Consider the following 27,845-nt stretch of genomic DNA (forward strand, 5'->3'; position numbering starts at 1 on the left):
AATTTAATTGTACCAATTTGCGGTCCTACCAAAAATCTGAGACACATGACTTCCCCACACCTATACAAATACTAGTAACAATCTTTTTAATCCATTATGGAGGATCTACTTAGTATCCTCTTTTACCAAGTGATCTAAAAGGAAAGAGGCATCATAATACCTGTGTGTAAGCCCTAGCTTTGCCACTCAGTGGCTAGGTGACCTTGGGCAAATTGCCTGCCCTGCTGAGAGCTTCAGTTTCCTCTTTTGTAAAATGGGAATTAAACTCATTTTATATGATTGTTTTGAAGATTAAATGAGATTAAAATTTTAATTATAAATATTAGCAATTACTACCACCACAATAACAATGCAAAGAAAATTACCATATGACTAGAATTTTCTGTAAAAGTCTTTCTTAATAATTATAAAATAATTATGTTGGTATTACCAAAGTCAGATTCTATTAGGTGAGTCAACTATTTACTGGGATTACCGAAGTCACTAGAAGAGTCCATATTCCATAAGGTCAACGTATTGCTTACAAAATCATTGCTCTGGTTCTCTACAAATACTCTTCTAATAGTAGTTCAGAAAATACTTTCTAAATTACTTAGTTCCTTAGATGAAATGGAATTATCCAAACATATGATCAACTACACACCAGGATTTTAATTTCAAGTTTATGAGAGGGTCTTGTTTCTAAGCACATACAGTAATGCAATTCAAGTAATTCCATGGAGATTTCTTAGGGCCAACAAATGAAATTCTAAAATTTTACTATAACATAATACATTAGAGACATTTAGCCTTCATTCTTTCCCAAAACTAACATCAACCTCATTCTCATTGATTCATTAAATGTCTCAATACCTACCATGCATACAAGTCCTATGCTAGGTACTAGGGGCATATAATCTGCACTCAAGAGATAAAGACTCATATTAAAAATAAATGGGCAAAACATTATCTAAATTTACCTGTGCTTCTGGTATGACAAATAGTCAGCCAATGGTGCATGACCCATGGAGCTCATCTTTCTTTGGAGGGATACTAAGGGACCTCTCACACTTTTCATCCCTCAGCCATGTAAAACATAAAGCCAAGAATGAGATGTCATTGTCCTATGGCTTACTCTCAAAAGCTTTCAATGGCTCAACTCACCTAAGTTTTCCTCTTTTATTTTCTTCCTCCACATCATGACTTTTGTAATTTTTATGACAATTTCTTAATGAGTAAAATGATCTGGAAAAATTTTTTTTCAGTTTTTATTTCAGTGAAACAAGAGGCAACACTGCTGTATAAAGTATTGCATATGGAGAACATTTACACAAATATACAAAACTTCAAAAAACTAAACTGTAGTTTATTTCCATAGCCTTGAAAAGGTCGAGAGTACATAAAAATATCCAAAGTCATAGTTTATTCTTTAGGAATGTAAACTCTAGGAATACAATTAGAAACACGTATACTTACTAGGAAAAAGTTAGTATCACTACATGATTAGAAGTAAAGATAAGAAGTATCCAATAAACTTTACTTAAGAGAAAGCAACAGTATGTGAAATAAGATCTTGAGTTTACTGGTAGAAACTTCATATCAAGCCACAGGTAGGAACTCTACTATACAAAAACAAAAACATCTTCCAAAAATATTCACTGCTAGTCTCTTTAGATATGCACAAGTTACAAAGTACAAAAGACAACATATTTATGTTTTCTATTGAAGAGTTTAACAATATTAAACATAAATGTGAATAATTCAAATTCTTGAGTGTAATTTTACTAAGCAACAAATCTAAAAGTACAAATTCATGCTAATTAAAGGACTAGAGTTTCTATTTTTCATCCAAAGATTGGGAAGACATTATACAATCATTGCTATCTATAATGTTTAGTTTAAGTACCCATCAAATTATTCCTTTTGTTTAAATGGCTTTTTAAAAATATTTTTCAGTTACATTTTTTAACTACATATTTCCTTGATGTGCTTCCTTTTAATAAAGTATAGATTTATTGTGCCTATAGACTCAAATGTTAAACAGCCTATTTTAAATATTGGTTTAAAAGTATGCCTCAGAGTACATTTTTTCTATAATTTAAATTTAAAGGTTTAACACTTCAATTTTATTCTTTCAAAAAAGGCAAAATCCCTTAAAACTGGGATCATTTTTAATCTATTTTGGTTTAAAAAACATATTTCTCTTTAATTCAACATTTTGTTTTTAAATGAGTAAGGTCTGCTAAGCAGTTGCATGAAAATTGAAAAGGGCAATAAAATATTGCTTTTTCAAAATGAACTCTGTCATTTAAAGACTGAGAATTTCTACTCTGCAAGTCTCCAGGGCTGCCTTAAACACTTCGTTGGTGGTGCACAAGGGATCCCAGGGTGCTCATTTGCCCTGGGCCCTCTGGGAAAAGTCTACTTTCTCTCTCTCCTCGCTTGTACTCCAAAAGGCAAACGCTGGGACCCAGCTTCACTAGAATACCCCAGGTATTTCGGTATTTGAACAGTGGGAAGTTAGGTAATTTCAAGAATCTTTAGAGGTTTAAAATGTGGAATGGACCTACAAGTTCTGCTCAGATCCTCTGAGTGATGGGGTGCAAGGCCTAGGTTTTGTGGAGAATCCTTCTCATGATAAAAAGGTATTATTCTGGATATAGAGGAAGTATGTGACCAAATGGTCATATCAGCGTCTTCATGAGAAAATGACCTACAAAAGCCACTCCAACTTCCAAATTTGGAAAGGTTAGTGGGAAGAGAATAGTTGGGATAATTACGATTATTACCATATTTAGCATTATCCAATATTTATAATAGCTATACAAAGTTTCAAATGTGTAAATAGTATCAAATGTCCTATAAAAGAATTCTACTTTTAATATTTCTCCACACTCCAGAAAATTATCTGGTGGAAATTAATTGGAGCAGAAATTCATAACCACACCATTGAATAAGCCTTCAGTTTTTTAAAGAATGTACACATGCAAATTTGTTGTTCATTCTATAAAAATGTAATACCCCTTTCATACTTAAATTGTAAACACCTACAGCTCTGATTCCATTTATGGTTAACAAGAAAAATATAAAATGTTACATTTTTATTGTAAAAATAAATGAGAATTATTAAAATTTATAATTAGAGGACTTAAGAAGTCAAGTGTCATTGACGCTATTAAAATTAATTCACCATTAAGAACAATGAAGATTATGATGATCTAGTATCTAACACATCTGATCTAGGGTTGTGAGATCACTGAGGATTCTAAATATTAGATAAGTGATTTGTTTGCACTGTGATACTGTCTTCTCAAACTTTAATGTACAGAAAAATCACTTGAGGATTTTGTTAAAATGCAGATTTTGACTCAGTAGATCTGGGGTGACTTTGAAATTCTGCATTTTTAACATGATGCCAGGTGATGGCAATGCTATTTACCAGTCCTCAGACCCCATGATTGGCAACGACCTAGAATAATACCAAACTCAGTTTCCATTATAGCCGTTGAAAATTAAAATCTGATCTCTCACTTGTGTCAGCTAATGTTCCCTTAAACTTATTCTACAATGTTTCCTAAGCACCTTAACTTGCTTTAAATGCCAACCTTTATAAATTAGTTCTGAAGACTATTACTACTGTTAGTAGCTAGGGAAAATTCTTTGTTAAAGAATTACAAACAGGCAATAGGAAATTCACAGTGGTATTTTACAAACATTTTAAATTGTATACAGGATTCTTATTAAATTAATACTATGTCAACTTTCACTGTCTAGATGCCTTACTTTTTTTTGTTATTATAATTTATGCCAATACATCTTATTATGTTACTAGAACTATGAAAACAAGATTTACTTATGTTAAAAATCATATCTATTCAGGGTTAATGAATGAAAATAAATTCATGCCTTTTGAATAATTAGATTGAAAAACGGTAGCCAAACTAGTTATAGTCAGAACTGCATGCATACTGTAAATGTGTTGGCGCTCTTTAAGACACACACGTTTTTCACATACTTGAGCTCTGCATAAGCAAGTACATGAAAAAACTAGCATTTTCTCTGTGTGACCACAGCTAGGGACCATGAATAAGGAAACCACTGTGTATTAACAGTAAAAGAGACCAAGTGGACCCCTCCTTAAGCCTTCTTTCCTGGTCACCTTACTCTCGTCCTCAGCCATACTTCCTCTCTCTAGCTCTAAATTATTACTTAAGTATTCCTGATTTACAGGGAACCTCAACCATAGCTGAACTAGCAAATACCAAACATTTATGTCCATCTAGAGGTCATACAGTTCTCTATAGTTACATACAAGTTTGTTTAGCTTCCGCCGTATTGCCTTTTTTATTTTTATTTTTTGGTTGGGGGTAACTACATTGATTATTCTTTCTATCATAACAAGGCCTGTTCACAAAATAAGAAACACATTTAATTTTTTTCATTTTAAATTTAAGAACACAACATAAACAATCCTAAATTAGTTATTATGTAAATGTCCTTTGTCCATATTTCACTCAATTTTTTCATGATACTCTATAGATGAAAAATTTACCTAATTTCCTTCATTTGAAGACAAACAATATGATTGACACTGGCATCTTGAGCGCTGTTGCAAGATTTACGGTTTCCGGGAATCTTCAATGACGTGTACTTGGAATTAAAGAAACCCAAACTAGCTAGGATTTCCAAGCCAAGCAGCAGGGTAAGTCAGCTTTATGGTCCATTACATCTTAGAAATTAAAAGAAATTTTCACCTGCTACATTCAGATCCAACACCTCAAAACAACACATTCTCCAGCAACTTGATTTTTGATATAAAAATGTTCCAAAGACAGGAACAGAAATCCTGCCCATCCCTGGAATCACATAATAGTCTAGGTACTGAGTTACCAGGCATTTTCCAGTGTTTTATATAAACTGTTCTACTAATCTTAAAGATGATCTGGTGACAAATGTGGATCAGGCATTTTTCATACACATCATTTTTGTTTTTTCACACGCCTGTTTTTCAAACTGGCTTGCCGAATGGCCAGCTGTAGAATTCCTGGAGTTGTACCTCTCTCCCTCATCCTCTAAAAACAGTTCCCATACATGGAGATTTCCTTTTTACTCTGAAGGCCAAACATACAGCTACCAAAATAGGAGTCATTGGGGGAAGATAAAACCACCTCACATGAGAGGTAACCAATCTGACTAGACAATCTGCTCAAATGTGTTGTCACACTAACCATCTTAGGTCAACAGAAACAAAGAAAATGAAGACTCAAATCAAGGAGAAAAAAACACAACCAAGTAATAACAAAACCATATTTCAGCTTACTGCAACCTAAACCTTATTCCCTTCATAAAGTCAAGATAGCCTTCAGAATTTAAGACATCTGGGCTCCTGTCAGGAACAGGGATGAAAGACCCTGGGCACTTTCATAAAGAAGCAAAGTCATACTTCCAGATTCACTGGCTGTGTGAGAAAACGCTGGTAAGTTAATCTGTGGACAGAGTAATGCTAATACTAGGAGGTCTCTGCTGACCTGATTGATGCTTCACTGGAAGTTCAGTCCTTTCGGAAACGTAAATAAGCTTTTCTTCTTGGAGACTACAAGCGGAAAACCTATTGGCATCTGTTCCAGTCCCACAGCCAACAGCTGATGCTGGGTTATGTGGGACTGTGACACCACTGACTTGTTCAAAGGATTTACTAAATACAGTTGCAGCCGTCTTAGCCAAACCATGGCTACTAGGCTTGGGCAGAGACTGGCTGGTCGTTAGCGTAAGTCTCTTCAAGGAGAGAAGCTCAAGATTTTCACTTTGGGCTCTCTGAGTTTGTTTTCGAGCAAAGTGATCTCTGCAAGACTCCCCTGTAGTTTCTTTTTCTTTTCCTCCAGTTTTGCTTCCTCCTGATCGTCTCTGAGTCTTTCCTACACTTGTCTTGTTACTAGAATTGTGACTACTATTTGATAAACCTGACTGGCTGGTACTAGATGCAGCCCTGGAATAAAATCCCTCGTCAACTTCAGATATGTCCATCAGTTCTTCTTGACCTGTTAATTCTGCATTTCCTAAACAAAGAAATAACAAAGATTAATTAACGTTAAGTACTTTCAGTAATTCTTTTTTCATGATTAATAACAAATCGATTACATTTTAAATAAATTAAACTGTAGCATAATTAGGTAAAGCAACAGATTATAGACCAAAATCTAAGGATAAATCAACACACTTATTAAATGTCAAAAAAGTTCATTGTATTAAATAACAGTCATTTAGAGTGTATTAAACAAAAAGCATGCCATAAACCCCACCCCACCATGTTTTTAGAAAGAATTCTCTTACTATTCATGCAAAAGATCAGAAACAATTAGGAAAAACACCACACAGTAAAACCAGGGGCAAACTCTCCCCCAGCAACAAAGCAGTAGAAAATCAAAGCTCTTACCAATGAACTTTTTAAAAAAATGGTATTAAAATATTTTAAAGATTTTTTAAAGGTTGTATTCTATATTCTAAATTATTTTACAAAGATGAAAAAAATACACCACAAGTATCACAAGCTCGAATTTGTTAAAATTCTATAGACGTTATCTTTCATATAAAACATGACAAATACATGAAGATGAAAAAATAATTTTTGATCTCAAAACATTAGCAGAAATTTTGGAAGCAATTTTCTGCCTCAATTTTCGTAATTTATTCAGAGACAATATAGGTTTGACCATTCCAAAGAGCATTAAGAGTCATCGAGAAATTATGGTGCATAATTCATGCATTTTGATTATTAGATGACATGCAAAATTTCTGTGACTGTGCAACTGTTGCTTAAAACATGCAGCAGTGGCCCTTTGCCATGAGATACCTTGGAGTGCAGCTATAAAGTGCTGTGCTAAAACTGCACTCTGCCAGGTGAGTTTATTCCATCCTCCATCATTTTTCTTACAGATTTTTGCCTCCTGATCTCTGGCAAGCCTTTGCTTTCAGTTCTAGGATCTGTGGCTGTTTCCTGCACACCCTGTAAATGCTGAGCATCAATCTCTCCTAGTGTTCTGCCTTTTTCCCCATTCCCGGTTCTCTCTCCGGCCACATTTGTGACACTAATCTCAGGAATGACAAGGATGCCCAATTCAGTAGTATCATTATTGTTGTCAGGTTGCTCTAGAATTGAAGACGATAAGACAAAAGGATGGCTGAAAACAAAACAAAATAAATATGCAAAACAACAAAAACAAAAGATCTGAAACAAAAACTGGATGACTGAATGATATGGATTAAGTCTAATATTTGCACTGTAGAAATGTTCTTCAGTTAGAATACTGACAGCACTGGACACAACAGGGTCATATTCTTTAGTTTTAAATGACAGTGAAAAAACTCACAGAGCATCAACTCATGTTCTGCATTTTTTCACACACATAATTGACATGGACTATGAAACAAATTTTTTTATAAGTCAAAATAGGATTTCTATTGTTTTTAAGATATTGTGACCACTTGAACTCATGCAAAGCCTCAGGCACATGTTTAAGGATGTATAGCTAAAATTCTAGCTTGTGTCGACAAGAGGAACTAAGCCACTTAGGAATTCCTCGCTGTACATTTAATTCTACTTTTTTATTAGATTACATTGAGGCTGACTTAATAAACCACAATATTGAAAAATGCTTATTCATTTTTGATATCGTGGTTAATAATGCTATTAGTATAGTTCTTGTCTCACACACCATCTTGTATATTAGAGAATATTAATGTATATAATTAAATAGCCTACTCCTTTGGACTCATACTAATTCCCTAAATTTAGGCTAGCTTGTAACAATTCATTACTAAACTGGAGAAAAATAAAAATGGATTCAGAAAAACAAATTGTCTGTTGGTCCTTTATTCTGCAAATGGCCAGGTAATCAAAACGAAGGAATGAGCCTCCTGATTAGTTAATACTTGGAAACAATCTATTCTGTATCTTAAGTCACAAAGGCATGCTTTTATTTAAAGCTGTCAAGGAAATACCTATAATAAATGGGAAAAAATAACATGACTATCTCTACCATGGGCCAGTAATGAAAGCTAAAGTTCAAAACAACACAAGACAATGCAAAACAGTATACATTCTTAAAAAATGTAGACCACAAATCTGCTTGAGGACATTACCTATTACTTTCAAATGTTATTCATGATAGGATTATCAAGCTCTCATTAATGATGCTAAAGCACGTGAAATAGTAACAGGTAGGAAAGAATGGAGGCCAGAGCTACATCTTCTTGTGGGTCTCAAACTTTGTGGCACATTGGTATCATCTGGGCATCTTTAAGAACTACTGATGTCTGGCTCTCATCTTAGACCTTAGATGTTCTGATTTAATTATAATGAGGTATGACCTGGGCACAAGGATTTTTAAAAGCTCCTAGGTAACTAATATGCAGTGAAGTTTGGGAACCATTGCTCTATTCCGATTCTTTCAAATTTTCAAAACTTAAAACAAAAGTTTTTATGGATGCTCTGGTTACCCCATACCCAGTGGCAATATGCACTTCTGGAGGTCCTCAAATCATCATGTTGCCTTGGGGTAGTGGGCCACTGTTTTGGTATAATAATTTCCCACTTACTTAGTACTTCGGAAAAATTTGACTGAAGGCTCTCTGAATGAAATTTTTATTTCCTAGACAGGCCAAAGCATGTTGGTAAGGTAGTATCACACTGCAACTTCTGAGCGCCCCTCTAACGGAGGTTTAATGAGACTAGAAAGTTCCAAGCAAGCCTATCCCCCATTGCTAACAGCTGTCTTCAAAGTGAAAGCAAGTAAAATCTTAGTGAGGTAAACGCTAGAGGCCACTGCAACTGAAAGTAAAATCACCATGGCACTGTTGGGTGACAACCAACAGCTGTCCATTTATATTGTAGAATCAGTTTCACAGATATATTAAAGGGACCATCAGTCCAAAAAAAAATTATCAACTGTAGAAATTATCCAGACATAACAAAGTCAGTGAATATTAGGACTTAACAAAATTTTAAAAGGTAAACATAGGTGGCCTAACAGAATAGAAAATACTATTACTTACAGTGAATGGCATTAAGTAGTTTTTTTAAAGAGTTTCACATATATTACCAATCATATTCTCAAAACAATGTGTTAGTGAGCTTCTGAAATAGGCAATTTGACTCCCATTTACAAGCAAGGAAACTGAGGTTCGGAAAGAGCCACACAACTATTCAGTGGGGAGCTAAACAGTACAATCTTTTGACTTCAAATGTTCATCCTAACATGCTATCAATTCTAACTCCTCAATTTATTAAAGTCAGTATGAGTTAAAAGTCCTCTGACATCCTTTGATTAGGTTTAACTTATTTGCTTAGATTCCTGTTCATTTCATAGAAAGCGAATAATTTACTTTGGCTGTATAGAGAGCAAGAGCAAATAAAAGTCTCTAAGAAAACCTAAATAAGTCATAGCTCTCAAGGTCAGGCTTTTTTAATTTCATTTATTTTTAAAAAGATGCCAATGAAAATTATTAATTTAAAATGGTGCTACAGTGATGAAAATTTAGAATTCTGCAAGAAAAACTAGAAAATATCAAGAATAATAATATAAAGCAGCATTAGGCAATTAGACTGTAAATCACATTTACTGGGATAGTAGTTAAGATCTATAGCCCAATAAGCAATGATATTAATCATTTTTAAACATGAAATTTAAAAGTAGGAAAATAAAATCATGTGTTTTTCCACAGGTACAAAGCTCTGACTAATTAATATATGCATGTTACTCAAAAATGATAAAAATGGCAACATTTTTAACTTCTCATTAAAGGAAATTCATAAAAAGAAAAGCATGAAATTCTGTACAGAGTTCAAAAGAACAAAAATATAATTCTCAGGAAAATTACAGAATAAAGAAAAATAATTCTGTAACTCAAACAAATATTTGTTACATGATCTTGCTCTCCATGATTTCTCTAACTTCTTCTCCTATACGACTCTGTGACCCAATCCCCCTACATACATTTTCTTACTGGTCTTACTGTTCTCTAGGTCTGGAATGCTCTTTCCCATATAGCTATATGGCTTACCTCTTCATTTCTTTAAGGTTTTTTCTCAAAAATTTTCTTCTCAGTAAAGCCCTCCCTGATTATCCCATCAATATCTCCCATATTTCATATACCTTCTTCCCTACTTTGCTTCTTCTCCTTAGCACTTAATCACTCTCTACAACACTCACTTACAATTATTTATTTATCTTGTATACTAGATGTAAGTTCCATGAGGGAAAGGTTTTTTGTCTGGTCACTGCTATATACGTAGTACCTGGGAAAGCAGTTTGCATACAGTAGGTGCCCAATAAATACTTCTTTGATGGACTGAACAAATTTCCTATAATGAGGTGAAGTTATTATTAGAATAAACGAAGGTGAAAAAAGTGTAGAAGACATGAGAAAGGTAGGCTAGAAATGTGTTACTTGAATTTATAAATAATATACAGCTTATGCTAATTAAAATTTTTAGATGGCAGAGAAAAGCAAAGGCTGCTTTGTTTTGGAAAAGTGAATTAGCTACCCCTAAATGTAAGTTTAGTAAAATGCTTAGTAACATCAAAAAGATGATTTTAAATCTATAGTTCTTTTATTATGCTATACATAGGATAACATACAGAGCTAAGAAGAGGACGTTAAATTATAGAGATGTTTTAAGGGAATATAAATGCATAAGAAAACAATCTGTTTAAAAGCTCAGAACTTAAAAATCTATGCAAAAACTTTCATGATTGTTCTATACCTATAAAAATAATACTTACATTTGACTTCAAATAATTCGAAAAGTTCAAAAAAGATCCATACAGAAACTTCTCAGAAAATATTTTATTTGTATAACCTCTATAAATAGGTAACCTTCTCTCCATATACAGAAATGAGGAGAGTTAAAGAATACTTTTAATAGACATTTCCAAATTGGTTCTCAAAGGCACTCAAGTCATTTCTCCCTACAATATTTCTCTGGCTTTGAGGAAAAAAAGAAAAGGTGAAACAAATTGTAAATATCATTAAAACTGATCATGAAAAGCTGTGCTTTCTTCCATATGTAATTTTATAATCCCAAATATCTACTTCATCAATGTCACTCATGAAACTCTCTATCCTAACTTTAGCTTTTATATTTTCAAAGCTGCCTTATTTACTGAAAGTGACAATTTAAATTAAGAAACAATTTATTTATTCACAGAATTTACATAGCTTTGTACTCAGACTGCTTTATGAGTCTAAAAGAGGGTGGTTATGACCCAAGGTACTTACAAATTTATTTGTAAAAACAATAAAATAAGCTGAAGCTTTAAAAAAATTAATCTATATCTTAAATGTCTACATCATACAATTTTGACATTAATTATTAAAAGTATTTTAGAGTAAACCTCAAAGAAAGTCATACATATTTCTTTATAAGTTATAAGATATAAATATTTAAACTATCAAAAAATACCTGAACAACTTTATATCCTTTAATCCAATCAGCTTATGTTTATAATTTATTCTGTTCAATGGAAGAAAAATGCTATCTATATTCATTAAGCTATTCATTGCAGTGTTATCTATAACAGCAAAAAGTTAGAAACAAATTTTTTAATATACTAAGGAAATGGTTAAGTAAATGATGGAATATCAATTCAATGTGGTATTATGTAGCCATTAAAATATTTAGACTTACTAGGAGAATTTAGGAAAATGTTCAACAATGTTAAATGAACAAAAGCAAAATACCAAAAAAATTAATTTTTAAAAATTCAACTTAAATAGAACACAACTATAAAAAATATATACATATATGAAGAAATTTGTGAAAATTATCACTCTTTAAGTACTGGGATTATTAAGTAAATAACCTTCTACCCAGTTTACTATCACGTTGTTACATTATCTTTCAATATAACAAGAAAAGAAGGAACAAATTGCTCAGTCTATATTATAGATTTCTTTATCATTCATTCACTCGTTCATACATTCAACTACCATTTATTGAGCACCTACTTTGTGCCAGACATCGTTTTAGGCTCTGGGGTTTTAGGCTCAACAGTCAACCAGACAGACGAAGACTCTGCCCTCATAGAATTTACACTATAATATGGGAATTAAGTAAACAAGAGAATTTCAGATAGTGGAAAATGCAATGGAGAAAATAATAATGGGAGAGTGTAAGCAGATGGTAGGGGGAAGTTTACTTTAGATGGGTGTCTGGGGAGACTTCTTTGAGAAAGACATATTTGAGCTGAGATCTGAATGATGAAAAAGCACTGCCACAAAATGATATGGAGGAAGAGCTCGAGCTGGCACTTTTTCATCATTGAAATCTCAGCTCAAATACCTCAAATTGATAGTAAAAAGTCCAAAAGGCAGAAATGGCTTAGTATGTTGAAGGGATAGAAGGAAGGGTGAAAGTGGTCTTCAAATGAGGATAATGCAGTATGCAAGAGGTCACATCACTAGGGCCACCTATGCCATAGCACAGAGCTTAGATTTCGTTCCGATTGTAATGGGCAGTCATTGACACGTACACAGATAAAGTAGTTGCATACTTTCTTGGCATTTCTTATCAAAAAATATTGGGCATGAAGTATTTAGAAAGAATAACACTGAAACAATTCACAGCCTGGGCCAGTAATTTGCAAGGCAGATTAGAGGAAAGGGAAGCTGCTATAGAAACAACAGAATTAAAGTCCTGGCATTTAAAGAGCTACACTCTGAGCAAAGACATAAACAAAGACTGAGAAATCTGGCTCCAGAAGCCAGAGGTAGACTTTCCAGATAAGAAAAAAACACCTGGGGCACAGAAAAATGCCGCCAGGACCAGAATGATTCATTTATAGACACACTGGTTAGGAGCTATTACCGGTTTCCTTACGTAAAGAACAATTCTCCTTATTGAGGTGGATTCAGTCACCCTCTGATGATAATTTCTTTTGTTGTCTTTATTATGTCTCAAGTTGAAAAATAAAAATCCCTTTGAGAATTGCAACATATGGATGCTACTGGACCAAGTGAATCTTTCATTGTGATTAAAGATCCTCATGACCAGGCAGACCAAAAACAGGTAAGCAGCATTTATTACAAAACTATCTATAAAAGCAGTGGGCAACAAATGTTCCTAAAAAAGGGATTGAGAGAGCAGACAGGTAGTGCTCAATACTAAGAAACAATAAATAATAACTTTAGTAACTACAACAAGAATTATACACGGCCTATATAGTAAAAAATGTGGAACATAATGATTTATAAACAAGTGTTTTTGCTTCATAAGATCAATAATTCTGAAATATCTTACTTCTCTATATAAATAATTATTTTAGTTTATTTTACCTAGAAATAGACTAAGATTTTTTTGTTGTTGTTTTCTTCTAAAGTTGGTTAAGCCAAGATTCTGAGACTACTCTTTCCTCTTTAAACCTAATGTTCATATGTTCAATTGAACCAACATGATATTTTAGCTCTTTGGTTAATATGTCCTTTTTCTCTGAGTCATCTAATATTTCCTAATATTTTATTTTTGTGTCCAAGAGTATAATGAATGCCAGTTAAAAATTCATGCAATGCTAACTTTGGCCAGAAGGAAATGCTTTTTGGTCAAAATGTTTTATCAACTATATTGGGAAAGAAAAATTTTTTCCTCAAATAGCATCTTAGAAACTGAAAATAATGATGCTTCACAAGATGATACTAAAAACATTTAAATCTTTTTACATAAATGCTAGTTTTTCTCTTAAATTTCCTTAATAAATATAGACAACTTTAAAAATAGAAACATAAGTATTATACATTTCTAATTGCAGATGTAAAATTTCAATAGCCAATTCTTTAGAGTTTGCTACTTTTGGGGTTTAAAATGATCATTTCTACGTTTTTCAAAATGCTTTTATAACTATTAGCAACTTTGTTTCAACTAAATGATTTTCACATAAAGTCATAAAATGAGATTCACAAAATAAATGTACAATTTCAAGACTTATGAGTATCTAGAGAGACATGCAGTATCTAGAAAGACTACTTTATGTTTTAAAATATTTATAAATACTTTTTAAAATATTTAAGTGAAATATATTTCTTATAATTATTCAGGTTTCTCCTATAGTTAGAAAGTTAGTAATGTCCTATTTCATCAATATGTTATTATACAATAGAAATTTAACATTTTCTAAATCAACAACCAGTTTTTAAAAAATTATTTTCCAACATGAACTGCATCTTTTATTGTCCCTTTTCTTTTCTCATCTAATAAGTTGGTACTAAACCACTGAGCAAATTAAAACAAATATTTTTTTGTCATTTTTTAAAAACATAATCACAGGTCTCTGAATTTTGTTATAACCATTTAAATTTATTTAAATATCCTGGCATACTTTAAATAGAAACTTAATATTGAAAATGCAATAAAACTGCGATAACATCACTTTCACTTTCTTTATAGTCAATCTATGTAAACTGTATTTTGTTTGATTTTCCACTTAAACATGCCATATAATTAATTAAATACTCTAAAATTCTCAGGGTGTTTATTTTGCATTACTAAGTTGGAAGACTTAAAAATATATATAGTTCTTATTTTTAATTATTTTTCACTGCTTAAAACTTTGTATTCTTGGATCCCCTAAGTTAAAATAATCGAATGCAATGTTATAAAAATAAACCGTTTAACATTATACCAGGACCAAAAGTAGAGCAAAATGGAAAGGATCTAATTTAAAAATATTGCTTTTATTATTAATATCTACCTATTGCAAACAGTTGTAGCCATGCATAAAAGAGAAATGCAAATTTAGTCTACTCTATTTTCATGTTAATTTGAGATTAAGTGAGAAAATGGGTATTAAAACAACATTCTAAAGAATCCTGACTGTAATGGTGATATGCCTGATAACAGAGTACTGTACTGTGGGGCTAATGAAATCACCAAAACCAAAAATCATTAAACTGATTGTTACTATTTATAACATATGTATACTTTTGTGTTTGATATTACACTCAAACTAAACGTGTTTATTTCAAATTGAGAAAATCTGAACTATAAGTTTGAAAGACTTATTGTTTTACAAAAGGACTAATCAATCACAGGACCATTTGAATAGCAGCTAGCTAATAAAAACTTAACAAAAACATAATTATGTAGCTAATAACACAAATTAGTTTTTAATTAATAATCAGACTTTATGTAGTGCTTTAAAGCATACCAAATGCTTTTCACTTACTTATTACCTCACAAATGCACAGTGGAAAGAATGGTGGGCAGTAATACAGAATTGGAATATCATTAAATATGCCTTTTTATTAGATAAGTGGTTGGTAAAAATTATAAGCACACTTTATTTGAAATCATAACTTAATTTAGGGGATTTTTATAGATGAAGGACTGGTATTTCAACAACTTTTAAAAGGAAAGAGGAAAGTTACATTATTCCAAGTACATATAATTTTTTAAAAGTGGAAGAGTGAGTCATGGTGCTAGTAGGGGTAGGGAAACAGACAAAAGAGTAGCAATTAAATTTGCTCTGGAAGAAGAGAGGGAATGGAAAATAAGTACAGATATATGAAAGAATCAAAGTGGTAAGAATTATACAGGAATTTAAGAAAAAGGGCTCTTCTAGCTTATAGGGTAGGTAATGAAGGTAGCTTTAGAAGCAACACTTAAGAATGACTAGAGAACTGAAGCATAATTGTAAAAAATACTTTGTTTTCCTTTTAGCTATTTCTTTTTTTAAGGAAATATTTTAAAAAATAAAACTGCATTTTAACTAATTAAAAAAACTATTGCACTGTTTTTTCTTATTTTTCTTATTGGAATTTCCATTTTGATTCTTGTTATGGTCATAATCTACTCATTCTTCTCCTATCATATTTAATCATTTTTAATGTTTATTCCATTATTATCCTTCTCTAGTTGTATTTTACTTTCAAATTATGAGTTCTAAATAGACCTCAATCTGTACATTGCTTGAAAATCTAGGTTTAAAAATTACACACTAAGTGAAGCAATATGCTTAAACAAATTAATAATATATAAAAAGCTATTAATTCTGAAATTATGACTCTTAAAAGTTAAAAGCAGTAAATCTACATTGTAATTTTACTCTCCAAACATATATATTAACAGAATTATAAAGTCAATAAATTAAGTGAAAAGTGGGGGAAATCAGGCAAATATACTAGTTGTCAAATATGTCTCTCCAAAATAATACGTCGGTTGAAACCAGCCTTTCTTTGATAATCACCCTATTTAGCCAATATGAGAATGCACTGTCAGGTCGAAATCAAAATTGCAGGGCCTTATAGATGTATCTCTCTGGTGTGCAATGCTGAGAGTGGGGGAAGATATGCTGGGGTTGGGGAGCATCCAGAGGATTTATGGGAACTCTCTCTACTTTCCACTCAGTTTTGCTGTGAACTGAAAACTTCTCTAAAAAAAAATAAAGTCTATTAAATTAGGGCCAAGCGAATAATAGCACTGGTCAAAATACAATTCTAGAAATTTGGATTGTTATTGAATAATAAGACCACAACAAGGGATATATGTTCTGATGTGTAGAAATGTTAGTGAAAGTAATTTTTTATCTTCCAAAAGAATATTTTCCATTAGAATATAAGCTGTGTTCTTAACTTTAAAAAAGGATGGTAGATCTGTGAAGCTTCAGAGAATCCTGAAATACATTCCAGAGAGCTCAAAAAAATTTTTAATGTAATTAAAACTATCTCAAATTAATTTTTAAAATAGTTTTGGCTGTAAAGATAAAGAGATTTTTCTATTACAAATAAGAGAAAAGAATAAATGTGATTTATTGCTCCCATTTAATGTATTTATTTGCATGTATAATTTTTGGTTCACTCAGATATGCAAACACATCAATATGTTCACATAGCTTAAATATCTATATTCCTTAATGATAAAGGGATATAAAAAGAAAAAAAGTAAGAATAGAAAATTCTGTGTGGCTACTTCCATGGGAAAACCTCTTTTACTCCTCTCCCTCTTCTCCCCAAACAGGCTGGAAAAAGAAAAAAGGAGAGAGGCAACAAATATGGAAGCAACCTAAATGTCCATCAATGGACGAATGGTTAAAGAAAATGTAGTGTATATATAATGAAATATTATTCCGCCATAAAAAAGAAGTAATTCCTATCATTTGTGACAACATGGATAGACCTTGAAGGAATTATGCTAAGTGAAATAAGTCAGATAACGAAAGACAAATACTGTAAGCTCTCACTTATATGTGGAATCTAAACAAACAAACAAAAAATTCAGAGATAGAGAACAGACTGGTGGTTGCTGTGTTGGGTAGAGGGCAGGGCTGGAGGAGAAGATGGGTGAAAATGGTCAACAGGTACAAACTTCCACTTACAAATTGGTAAATGCTGGCAATGTAATATAAATGTACAGCGTGGTGTCTATAGTTAATAAAACTATTTTTTGTGTGTTTTTTAAAATTATTTTATATTTGAAAGTTGCTAAGAATGTAAATCTTAAAGTTCTCATCACAAGAAAATTTGTAACTATGTATAACAATGAATGTTAACTAGACTTACTGTGATCATTTCACAATATACACTATATTGAATCATTATGTTGTATACCTAGAACTAATATAATTTTACATGTCGATTATATCTCATTTTTAAGAAAAAAGACATAAATAAAAAAATAGGAAAAAAAGTAACAACAACGACAATAAAAAGAGCCCAATTCCTTTCTTCTTTCTTAGCACTGGCAGTTACAAAGAAAGAAGCAAGAGAAAAATAAAAAGAATATTTCTTAAAGTTCATGATTCTTGTCCCTTCTCCTTCCCCAAACCTCATCATCACTGGCTTATTAAAGTTGCATATTCCATGTTCCTACTCTGTGATACAGTTTAGGGTCTGGCAAGAAATCCCTGCTCCCAGAAAGGCTGGTGTGGTTAAGGAAGTGGTAGGGATATAGGTGTAATGGGGAATGAATGATGGAACAAACAAAGAAATTCTTAATGTGTTTTCACACAGTCATAAACTAAATCTACAGTCTACAGTACTCTGTTCCAGAAACATTATAGGATGAAAAGGCTTTTGTGGGTCACCCTGGAATCTACAAGCCTTTTAGCACTGTTTCTGCAAAATTTAATATATAAATAAATTAAATTTTGTTGTAATTCATATCTGTAATTTATATATGAATATAATAAATATAATTTATATATCAATTAATTAAAAACTCAATTTATAACTTAAGAATTGTTTATATATGTAAGAACTGTAGCAAAGACACCTATCTTCCCCATGAGAAGCTAGTGTCAGCTAGAGGGCCCAGAACACTAATAAGGTGTTCAAGTAGGAATGAGAACCACAAAGATGGAAAATGGAAAAGTTTAATTCAGCAGAACAGGGTAACAATGAAAAATATTGCTCTAGGAAGGAAAGCCAAGACTACTCTTCAAAGGGACAATGCCACCTACATGTAGAGGTAAAGGAAGAACTTAACTAGGAACATTTTGGAGTCCACTGGGAATTCGCATTACAGAAAAGTGGTAAACAAGACTAAGCTATATTGTGTATCTGCCCCCAAGCACTTAACTTGCTTGCTATAGCTCATTCTCTTCTAAATCCTCATTTGTGACTTTTTTTGTTATATACAGGAGTTGCCCAAGTGTTAGTTGTGAAGGCTGAATTAAGTGTAGGGGGATAAATGATAAGGAAAGATACTTTAATGATGCTGTAGATCTAAGACACAGTGTCAACTCCTCAAATGATGGCCAAATGTAATCTGGAAAATATGTAAGTATCTAATAGATACAATATATCTCAAGTAGTCCCTTCTCTTTTGATAATAATTCTTTTATTTCTGGAAAATATCTTCTATTTAATTGCAGGGTACACATCTTATTCTGTTAAATGCATGCATGGTCACACACACACACCTGTTTCTCACACACATATGCACAAATACAACTGAACTTCAATATTTCACATTTTTAACTGTAGGACCTATATTTTCCCCCCTAATTCCCAATATGTCCACTTAAATATCAAGAAAGAAAAGTGGAAAAGAAATTAAAATTCATTTTTGCATTTCCTATAGCAGTAGTTTGGGAGCTATCATGGCCACAATGACCCATATGGTCTGGTTCATAGCCTCTGTGCCTATTTTCACCTGTTAATGCCAAAACAGAAAACATGATCTCTAGCGTACCACAATAGCTAATTAAATGATTCTCTACCTGTAACCCAGTCCCATTCAGTAGCATAACTTTCATTAAAAGTACTGAAGAATTTGACTCTATGTTTTAAATAGCATAATTTGCCTTGCTAATGACAAACATTACCACTCTTTTATGCTTTCATAAAGAACTTTCAAGAATTGTCATACGACTTTAAAAAAGAAAAAGACTCAAAATGATCATTGATTAAGCTGGAAAATTCCATCATCATTCTTTCGTTTGACATAATATCTCCTAGATTCCCTGAGAAAGAACAATGGCTACTGTTCTCATCATCAACTTTCTATTTCACCATGTATAATCTCATTCTCACTTTTGCATTCCTCTGTAGAGACCACAGGGACAAATGGAACCAAATATATCAAAGGAACTGCCATTTTCATCACAGTTTATAGGAAGAAGAAAACAGAGAATAGATTTTGCTTTACCCCTAATATGTATGTTTGCTTAGGGCAAAGAAGAGGCTTTTTGCTTCCTATTCTATGATTAGCTTCCGAGAAAGGTGATAGTAGTCTTCTTACACTGATTCTTGCCACTACAATGACTTCTAGGTAGGAGGGGAGTTATAAAATAAAAAAAAAAATAAGAAATTAAATAAGAAATAATTATAAGAGAAGGGAGAAAAATAAAGCATCGAGAAAGACATGGTGAATAAAATTAACTTCCAGTGGAATTTTTGAATAATAAAATGAAGCAGTCAAGAAGAAATATTAAAACAAACTAACAATCTTGGAAGAAAATTAACTTCCAGAAAACACAAATGCCTAGAGTTGCATCAAACTATGGCATTCTTTATACGAAGTCCAGAAGAAAATTGTTAAAGTCCCTATTAGTTGTCTTATTTCAACATGCAAATTTTTCTGCTAAAAAACTAGTTGAGAAATCAGAAACATTAAGGAATATTTGCAAATAGTTGTGCATGGAAACCCAAAATATATGAATAATTTAAGATGCACTTTCCTACTCTCCTACTCTATTGAAATATAATTTAAAAGCCAGTACAATGTTTAAATAAATTTCATTCATATATGTAACATACGGGGCTTTATTTTCCTTATTGCCTGTCACTCATGGATAACAAATTAGAAGTTAAAGATGATCCAATAGCTCTTTCTTTCATGCCATTATGATACTATTTACTAAAGCTAAAAGTTATATAGCATTGTAAGTCCAGAGAAAAATGTGATAGAATCAACATTCTCTAATGTGCAGAATTTTTTATTTCTTACCATGTCTTTTCCACCTATGACCTCTAATTGACATGCTGGTTACTGCATTTCTTGATATTCTAGAAGAAGTTGGTGTGATTTCAACTTGAATACACCTTGTACCCTCCTTACTAGATTTCATGGCGCCATGAGGCAATGAAGCCTTTATTGCATTAGCAACCTAAGAAGGAAATACAGTTTAAGATTGGTATTAACAAATGTATTATCACATTTTTAGATAAACAAGATAATAAATTTTAACAGGTTTTTTTAAAAGAATACTTTTTCCAAGGTATTTTATAAGATGATATATAAATCTTTCAAAATACAGAGTAAGGAAACTTATCGTTAAAAATAATATGTAAGTGATGAAATTAAAAATTTGAAAATATTGAATTATATTTCCAAATGCCTAATGCTAATTAATAAATGTAGGTCTAGCAAGTTAAGGAGAACATTCCTACAAGTTAAAAAAAACTATCAGTTATCTAAGAAGTTAGCCTAACAAAATCTTCAAATTTATTATACTTATCTTTTCAAGTATTAAATTTTCCTAGTATAATAGAAGCATAAATCACTGAGTATTAATGATACATTAATGCAGTATAAATGGCTATTTCACAACTTATACTTCTAAATTGAGAAATTTTAAATGAAAAAATTTACATAAATAAGGTACCTACCAGCAATGGCTCTGGATATAATTCTAACTGGGCCCTGTATATAATATCATCCAATGCTTTTTGAGCTAGATCCCATTCTCCATTGTAACTATAAAATTAAATGAAGAAAGTATAATTATTTTAAATTCTACATAATTGAACAAAATACAATGAGAAACTATTTATCTTTACTGAAGAAAATAATAGGTCACGTTAGTACATTGCTTAGCATTCCACCTACCTTAAAATCATATTTTTAAATCTTTAAATTCCTTTCAAATTGTATCTGAAAGCCTATTAGTAGCAAAAAAAAATTTTATAGATGTACATTTCTTCTCTAAAAAACATTTCTATTTATGGAACAGACATCAAAAAAGCTAGTCAAAATCAAAGCATTTTAAACTTTCAGAGCAAGTCAGAGTATAATAAATTAAATACCTTAGAATAATGTTCGGAACACTTTATGGTCAAATTATTCTTTAACTCCCACAGATTTAATGAGAATATACAACTACTGTAGCTTGCAATATCCAAAGTAGCTATTTCTTTCTTTACATTATGATAGTCACTTAGAAGTGTACATGATGTATGTTGCAAATATTTGAAATATATTGAGACAAAATTGTGTGTGTATAATTTTCAAAGACATGGCCAAACTCTTCCTGAAACCTAAAGAAAACCTAAGGAGAGACAGGTCACAATGCAAGTGGATAATAAGAATTCAGCTAAACTTAACAAATTACTGAAAGCCAAGTATGAGTCAGCATGAAAGTATATATGCCTGGGAGCAGGTATAATGGGAGCTCGCAAGCTCTTCTCCACAAACCTCTTATAGGCATTCACAAGAAAAACTGGGGGCAAGATGGGAGACCAGAGTATGCTGCCCTTGGCAGTGCAGGCCTGAAGGAGAAGGGTGGCCACCTGAGCAGGAAAGGCATGAAGATTCAGCCAGATCCTTTTCTCACATGGAACAAAAATTTTAAAGCCTTTGGGGAAAGAGCAGAAAACCCTTTCACCCTAATGGCAAAGGTAAAAACCGACTGTAGCTGAGAGGAAAAGAAAAAGACAAAAAACCCCTCTAACTGTGGGGAAGGATAAAGAAATCGTCCTATGCTGAGACCACTAGAGGTCTCATCACTGGAGGAGGGGCAGTGATGGGGAACAACTCCCCCACCCGGGCCCTTTCCCCCAGATCAGAGACAAAGGGCCTGCTTAGAGGCTGGACCAGGATAACAGAGAACACCATGCCCCCCTCCACCCAACCAGGCTAGTGCACATCTAGTAACAAGCAACAGAACTCCACTGCTGGAGGAGGGGCAAGAACATGGAGAGAGACCCCCTCTGAGGTGCAGACACACACACATGGAAAGCTGAAAGCTGAGGATTGAACGAGAATTTTGAGGAAAACACTCCAGCAATCCAGCTCCTCCCACTCTAAGTACCAGGTAACATGAGAGGAATTTGAAGTAGATGATGACATGAAGGTAACCATAGCAACAACAAAATCCAACCCTAGCTCACTCCTGCCTATAATAACTCCACTAGCAGCCTAGAAGAAAAGAGGCATGCCCATTTCCAGGCATATATAATATTTATCTCAGTCTCTACTGTCCTACCCATGAAAAAAATGATAATCAAATGTTACAAGGCGCACAAAAAGCAAGAAGAAAACAGTTCACTGTCAAGAGACAAAGAACAACAGAACCAAATTCAGAGATGACTCAGATGTTGTAGTTATCTAGTAAATTAATATATTAAATCATAAATAACTATAATTAATATATTAAAGGCTCTAGTGGAAAACATGGACAACATGAACAATAGAGATTTCAGCAGAGAGATGGGAACTATAAGAAAGAGTCAGATGAAAAAGCTAGAAATAAAATGTTCTAATGGAGATGAAGAACCCGTTCAGTGGGCTCATTAGTAGACTCAACCTAGTGAAGGAAAGAATCAATGAATGTGAAGGCAGGTAAACGGAAATTACTCAATCTGAAACACAAAGCAAAAAAAGAGAAAATAAAATAGAACACAGGATCCAAGACTGTGGGACAATATTAATGGTCTAACACAGAAGTCAACAAACTTTTTCTTAAAGGGCTAGATAATAAGTATTTTTGGCTTGTAGGCCATAGGGTCTCTATTGCAACTACTCAACTTTGTCACTATAGCACAAAAGCATCCATTAACAATATGTAAACAAATGGATGTGACTATGTTTCAATAAATATTTCTAAAAAAACAAGCAGCAGGCCAGATTTGGCCCAAAGATCACAAATCCTACCTTCAGTGAAGAAGTTTATAATCTACTAGGGAAAATTAAAAGTATCGACTGAATACAATGCAAAGTATAGTAAAATATGTATAATAAGAGAATTACAAAGGAAAAAACAGGGTTCAAAGGAAAATACTAGTATCTAAGGCATTAAGACTAGCATCAATATTAGTAATTAACAGTAAATTAAAAATAAATTATTTATGATCAAAGAGGCTTAAGATGTTTTTCAAGAGTTAAAATTTCTGGAAATGGAAAAAGATACTCATTGTGGGGAAAAAACTATTTGGAAATTACAGCCAAAAAAAAAAAAAATGAGTAATTAAGAAAGAAACTGAATATATTTAGATGTTGCAAATTTTCATTCTGTCTTTAAATTTTAAAAAAATGATGAAGTGGTTTATTTGGATACAAATTCTTTAGAACATTAAAAGATATGTTGGAAATAATAAAACTGTTATCAAGATCTTGACTGATATTCTTTCACAAAAATATGCTAATTGTATATCTACTGAGATTATAATTTAGTAACAATAAAATAACAGACTATAATGTTCCAAACAGATCAGATTTACTTTGTATATGAAATAAACTTACAAGGCAAAATAAATTCCTGTTAACATCTGCACCATGAATCCTGAAGAAACTGGTATCCTGCTACTTACACCTTTGTATTTTCGTACATGTTGTCGGGGATATCCACAAACACAGATTCTAGAAAGACCAAAATAAATATATTTTTAAGATTGTTAAAAATTTAAGTAATTTGTCTTTTAACATTCGTAAGCCAACAGTGTACCAGGAATGTTCTCATAACAAACCAATAGCTATGAAACAAAGAATCTTTCCAAACAGAACATCTGTCTGTAACATTGTCCTTAGCAAGTTTAACTGGAAAAAAAAAATGTATAAAGCAAGAGGTATGTTAATATATAATTAGTGAACCAGATTCTCAGAGTTGATTCACTAATTTTATCAATTATTAATAATTTTTGGTCACCATGAAATCTATTACATGGAACTTAGCACTATTCATCATAAATAGGTCTGTGGTACAATCCTCTATTCCTGACAAAGATCTTGACACAAACTACAGGCTCAAAAAAAAAAAAATACTCTTAAATGAGACCCTTTAATGAACTTCAGATAGACCAAAATTTTACATGTTAAAAAACCATGAGAAATAAAACATAAGCAAATTGTTATATATTCTTTGAATGCCTAAACATGACACAAAGGTAGAATCTTAAAAGATCAACAGATTTTTATTAAATTTTTAAAAAGAAACTACCATAAAAATTGAAATATAAAGAAGTATTTATTATAGTGAAGATATTTAAGGAGTGCTAAAGCTAAGAAATATTTATTATAATGAACAGGAAACCACCTAAAGTACAACACAGGGGATCAATTATATAAATCATTCGGAGAATACTATAAAACAAGTAAACATGATATTTTGAAAGTCTATTTAAATGACAGGGGAAAAAACTGTACAAAATAACACATGTAGCCTAATTCCATTTTATAATAAACAAAGAGGTAACAGCATGAGTCACTGTGAAAAGATCATACACAAAGTCATAGATTATCTCTGAGCTGTAGGATTATAACTTATTTTCTTCTTTATATTTATTTGTGTTTTCTAAATTTTCTATGATCAACATGCAGTGCTTTTAAAATAAACAGTAAGTTTCTATTTTTAATAAAACAGGAAAATAGCTATTTTTTCATAATATGTTATGGCTGATAAAATACAACCTTTACTTAATATAATACTAGTCAATAAACTGTAATTATTTGCCTCTCCCCTCCCCCACCCCATGCAATTACCATCTAGAACTTAATATTTCCTCTACTCAGGGAATCTAAGTTTTTACTTAGACATGCCCAAGTATACCACAGACCATTTTGAAAATATCCTCCTGAAGATATCATTAATTCAAAGCAACTTTAAAGAGTAAATATAAATTTATTTGATATTGAGAGGATCTTAGAACTCTTTAGAACCAAAAATAAAAGGGAACAGGGATACTTATGGACTGGATATTCATGCCCCCTCTAATTCATGTTGAAGCCCTAATTCCCCAATATGATAATATTTGGATGTGGGGCCCTTGGAAGTAACTACATTTTGATGAGATCATGAGACTGGCCCCCGCAATGGGATTAGTGTTCTTATAAGAAGAAGAATAGAGAGACCAGAGGTTGATCTCTGCCATGTGAAGGCACAGTGAAAAGGTGGTAGCCTACAAGCCAGGAAGATGGCCTTCACCAGGAGCTGAATCTGCTGGCACCTTGACCTTGGATTTCCCAGATGACACAACTGTAAGAAACAAATGTCTATCATTTGAGACACCTGGTCTACAGTACTTTGTTATAGCAGCCTGAGATGACTAAGACAGAAACTGAAAAATTAGCTGTACATGAAATAAAACCAACTCAAGTTTTCTTTGTTATTATAAAAACTTATATACAAACTAGAATGGAGACTCCTCTTACCCTTATTATCTAAAACAAATTTAGAACCCTTTAATTTTCTTACACCTTACATCCTTATGAAAGAAATGATAGAGAACTAATATATGAAAGATAGGACTTTTCAATTTATTTATTCATTCTATAAATACTTAGTAAAGATTTATATTGTGTGAGACACTAGGGATATAGATGGAAGATACAGTTCCCAAAGGGACTCACAATCTAATCACAGAGACTGTCTAGTGAACTAAAATTTGTAATGAACAAGTTATAGGATTAATAAAAGGAGAGTGGTAAACTCTAGTGGAAGAAGTAGAGGGTCAGAGAAGGCTTCCCAGAAAGAAATTCCTTTGAACTGAGCCTTGAAGAATAAGTGAAAATATAGGAAAGGGCAAAAGCATAGAGGGATGAAATAGTGTAACATCGAAGAGACGGGAAATTTTAGTAGGACAGAATGCTAGGACACTAGAAAATAACAGAGAAGCTAGCTAGAAGTCAGATCATGGAGCATCTTTCAATCTGCTACACTTTATCAAGTAGGCCATGAGAAGAAGCTAAAGGTTATTACTTTGTCGTTTTAAGCAAGGGAATGACATGATCAGATTGGTCTTTTGATTATATCACTCAGGCCATACTGGAAGAGTTCATTGAAACTGGAGAATGTCAAAATATTCCATGAGTGAGATGAAGGGAGCCAAACTAAGGAAGTAATTGTGGGGAGAAGGAAGAAGGGTGGGACTAGAGTCACATTTAAGTAAAATCAGCGGGGGTTGGGGGAACTAAAAGACTAAGAAGAGCGCGTAATTATTCCTATATTAGTTTAGATAGCTGTGTGGATGGTAGTGACAGTAAATGAATTTGAACAAATAAGACATACTGTTTTGAAAGACACTAAATTTCAGATATGTTGACTTTTGGGTACAGGGTACAGATGTAACTTTTGTCTACCATGTCCTCTCCCACCAACTCCAATGTCTTCCATTAATAGCACTTCTATCCTTCTTATCTTTAGGAATTAGTCTTCCCCTATATAATCAAGTATAATCACATGATTATAGTAAGGCTGCCAATAAAATTACCTGTGACAAGAGATTGCTACCCAAATATTTATTTTTCCCTTTTTTCTTTAATACTATATTTAAGGTACGTTCCCCTCTATCTCCCCCAAACAGTTTTGGCTGGAACAATGGCCACCTGCTAGAGATCATATTTTCTAGCCTTCCTTGCATCTAAGTGTCACCATGTGACTAGTTCTGGACAATGGTCTGTTAACTAAAGTGGTGCAAATTTTAGGTTGGATCCTTAAAAAGCATTTGCATGCCTTTCACCCTCTCTCCCTGCTTGCAGGATAGAAGGTGGATGGAACAGTAGCAAACTATCACTACACAAGTAAGAGCAATATCCTAGGGAATGGCAGAATTGCAAGAAAGGAGCCTGAACACTAGAAACATAGTCAACCTACCAGCTTGCACTTTTATGTGAAAGAAAAATAAATATCTACTTTGTTACCATTATTTATCTGTTAAAACAGCCAAACCAATATTTAAACTGATAAAGTACTCTTCCTACCCAACATGGCTCAAGAGGGGCCTGTAGAAGAAGCCTGAGGCCTTTTGCTGGATTGTTTTTCATAGTGAAGCTAGGGGAGATGTTCTTTCTTCTGAATTCACTAAAAGTCGGCAACATAAGCTTTTAGCTGCCTATAATCACTGAGCTTACCAAATGGAAAAAGCCTATCTTCAGAAAGAAAGTACAATGCCAACAGATGAAGAATGAGATGAGAGAGATGGGAGAGAATATCCTGATAATGCTTGACCCTCTGGATCCAGTTGACTCTGAAGCCAGTTGCATCACTGCTCTTCCCAGGTACAAAGGGCCAAAAAGTTTCCCCTCTTATATAACCACGTTTTATGTAGATATCAGTTAGTTGCAACAGAAAGAGTTCTAACCCAATAAGGTATCTGTGGGACACCCTGATAGAGATGGTTACTGGATTTGAATATACAGGTTTAGAAATCAGAAAAGTATAGGG

General features: G+C 32.7%; 1 protein-coding gene across 4 annotated transcripts in view; it reads right to left on the minus strand.

The window, feature by feature from the left end:
- Window positions 1-1,233: 1,233 nt before the first annotated feature.
- The window catches only part of FAM126A (family with sequence similarity 126 member A), a 68,976-nt gene continuing 42,364 nt past the window's right edge, over window positions 1,234-27,845 (minus strand). For 3 of the 4 annotated variants that reach the window (XM_006911985.3, XM_015589484.2, XM_015589485.2), the window contains exons 8-11: window positions 23,930-24,046; window positions 21,079-21,166; window positions 20,417-20,576; window positions 1,234-6,035 (exon numbers count right to left, since the gene is read on the minus strand). In XM_006911985.3, the coding sequence (XP_006912047.1) occupies window positions 5,461-6,035; window positions 20,417-20,576; window positions 21,079-21,166; window positions 23,930-24,046 (940 nt within the window). In that variant the 3' untranslated portion in view covers window positions 1,234-5,460. Of the gene's footprint in view, window positions 6,036-6,829; window positions 7,126-20,416; window positions 20,577-21,078; window positions 21,167-23,929; window positions 24,047-27,845 lie in introns of all 4 variants that reach the window. The other variant, XM_006911986.3, reaches the window with a different exon arrangement.

Source organism: Pteropus alecto, unplaced genomic scaffold (genome assembly GCF_000325575.1).
Source record: "Pteropus alecto unplaced genomic scaffold, ASM32557v1 scaffold21, whole genome shotgun sequence".
NCBI classification, from domain to species: Eukaryota; Metazoa; Chordata; class Mammalia; order Chiroptera; family Pteropodidae; genus Pteropus; species Pteropus alecto.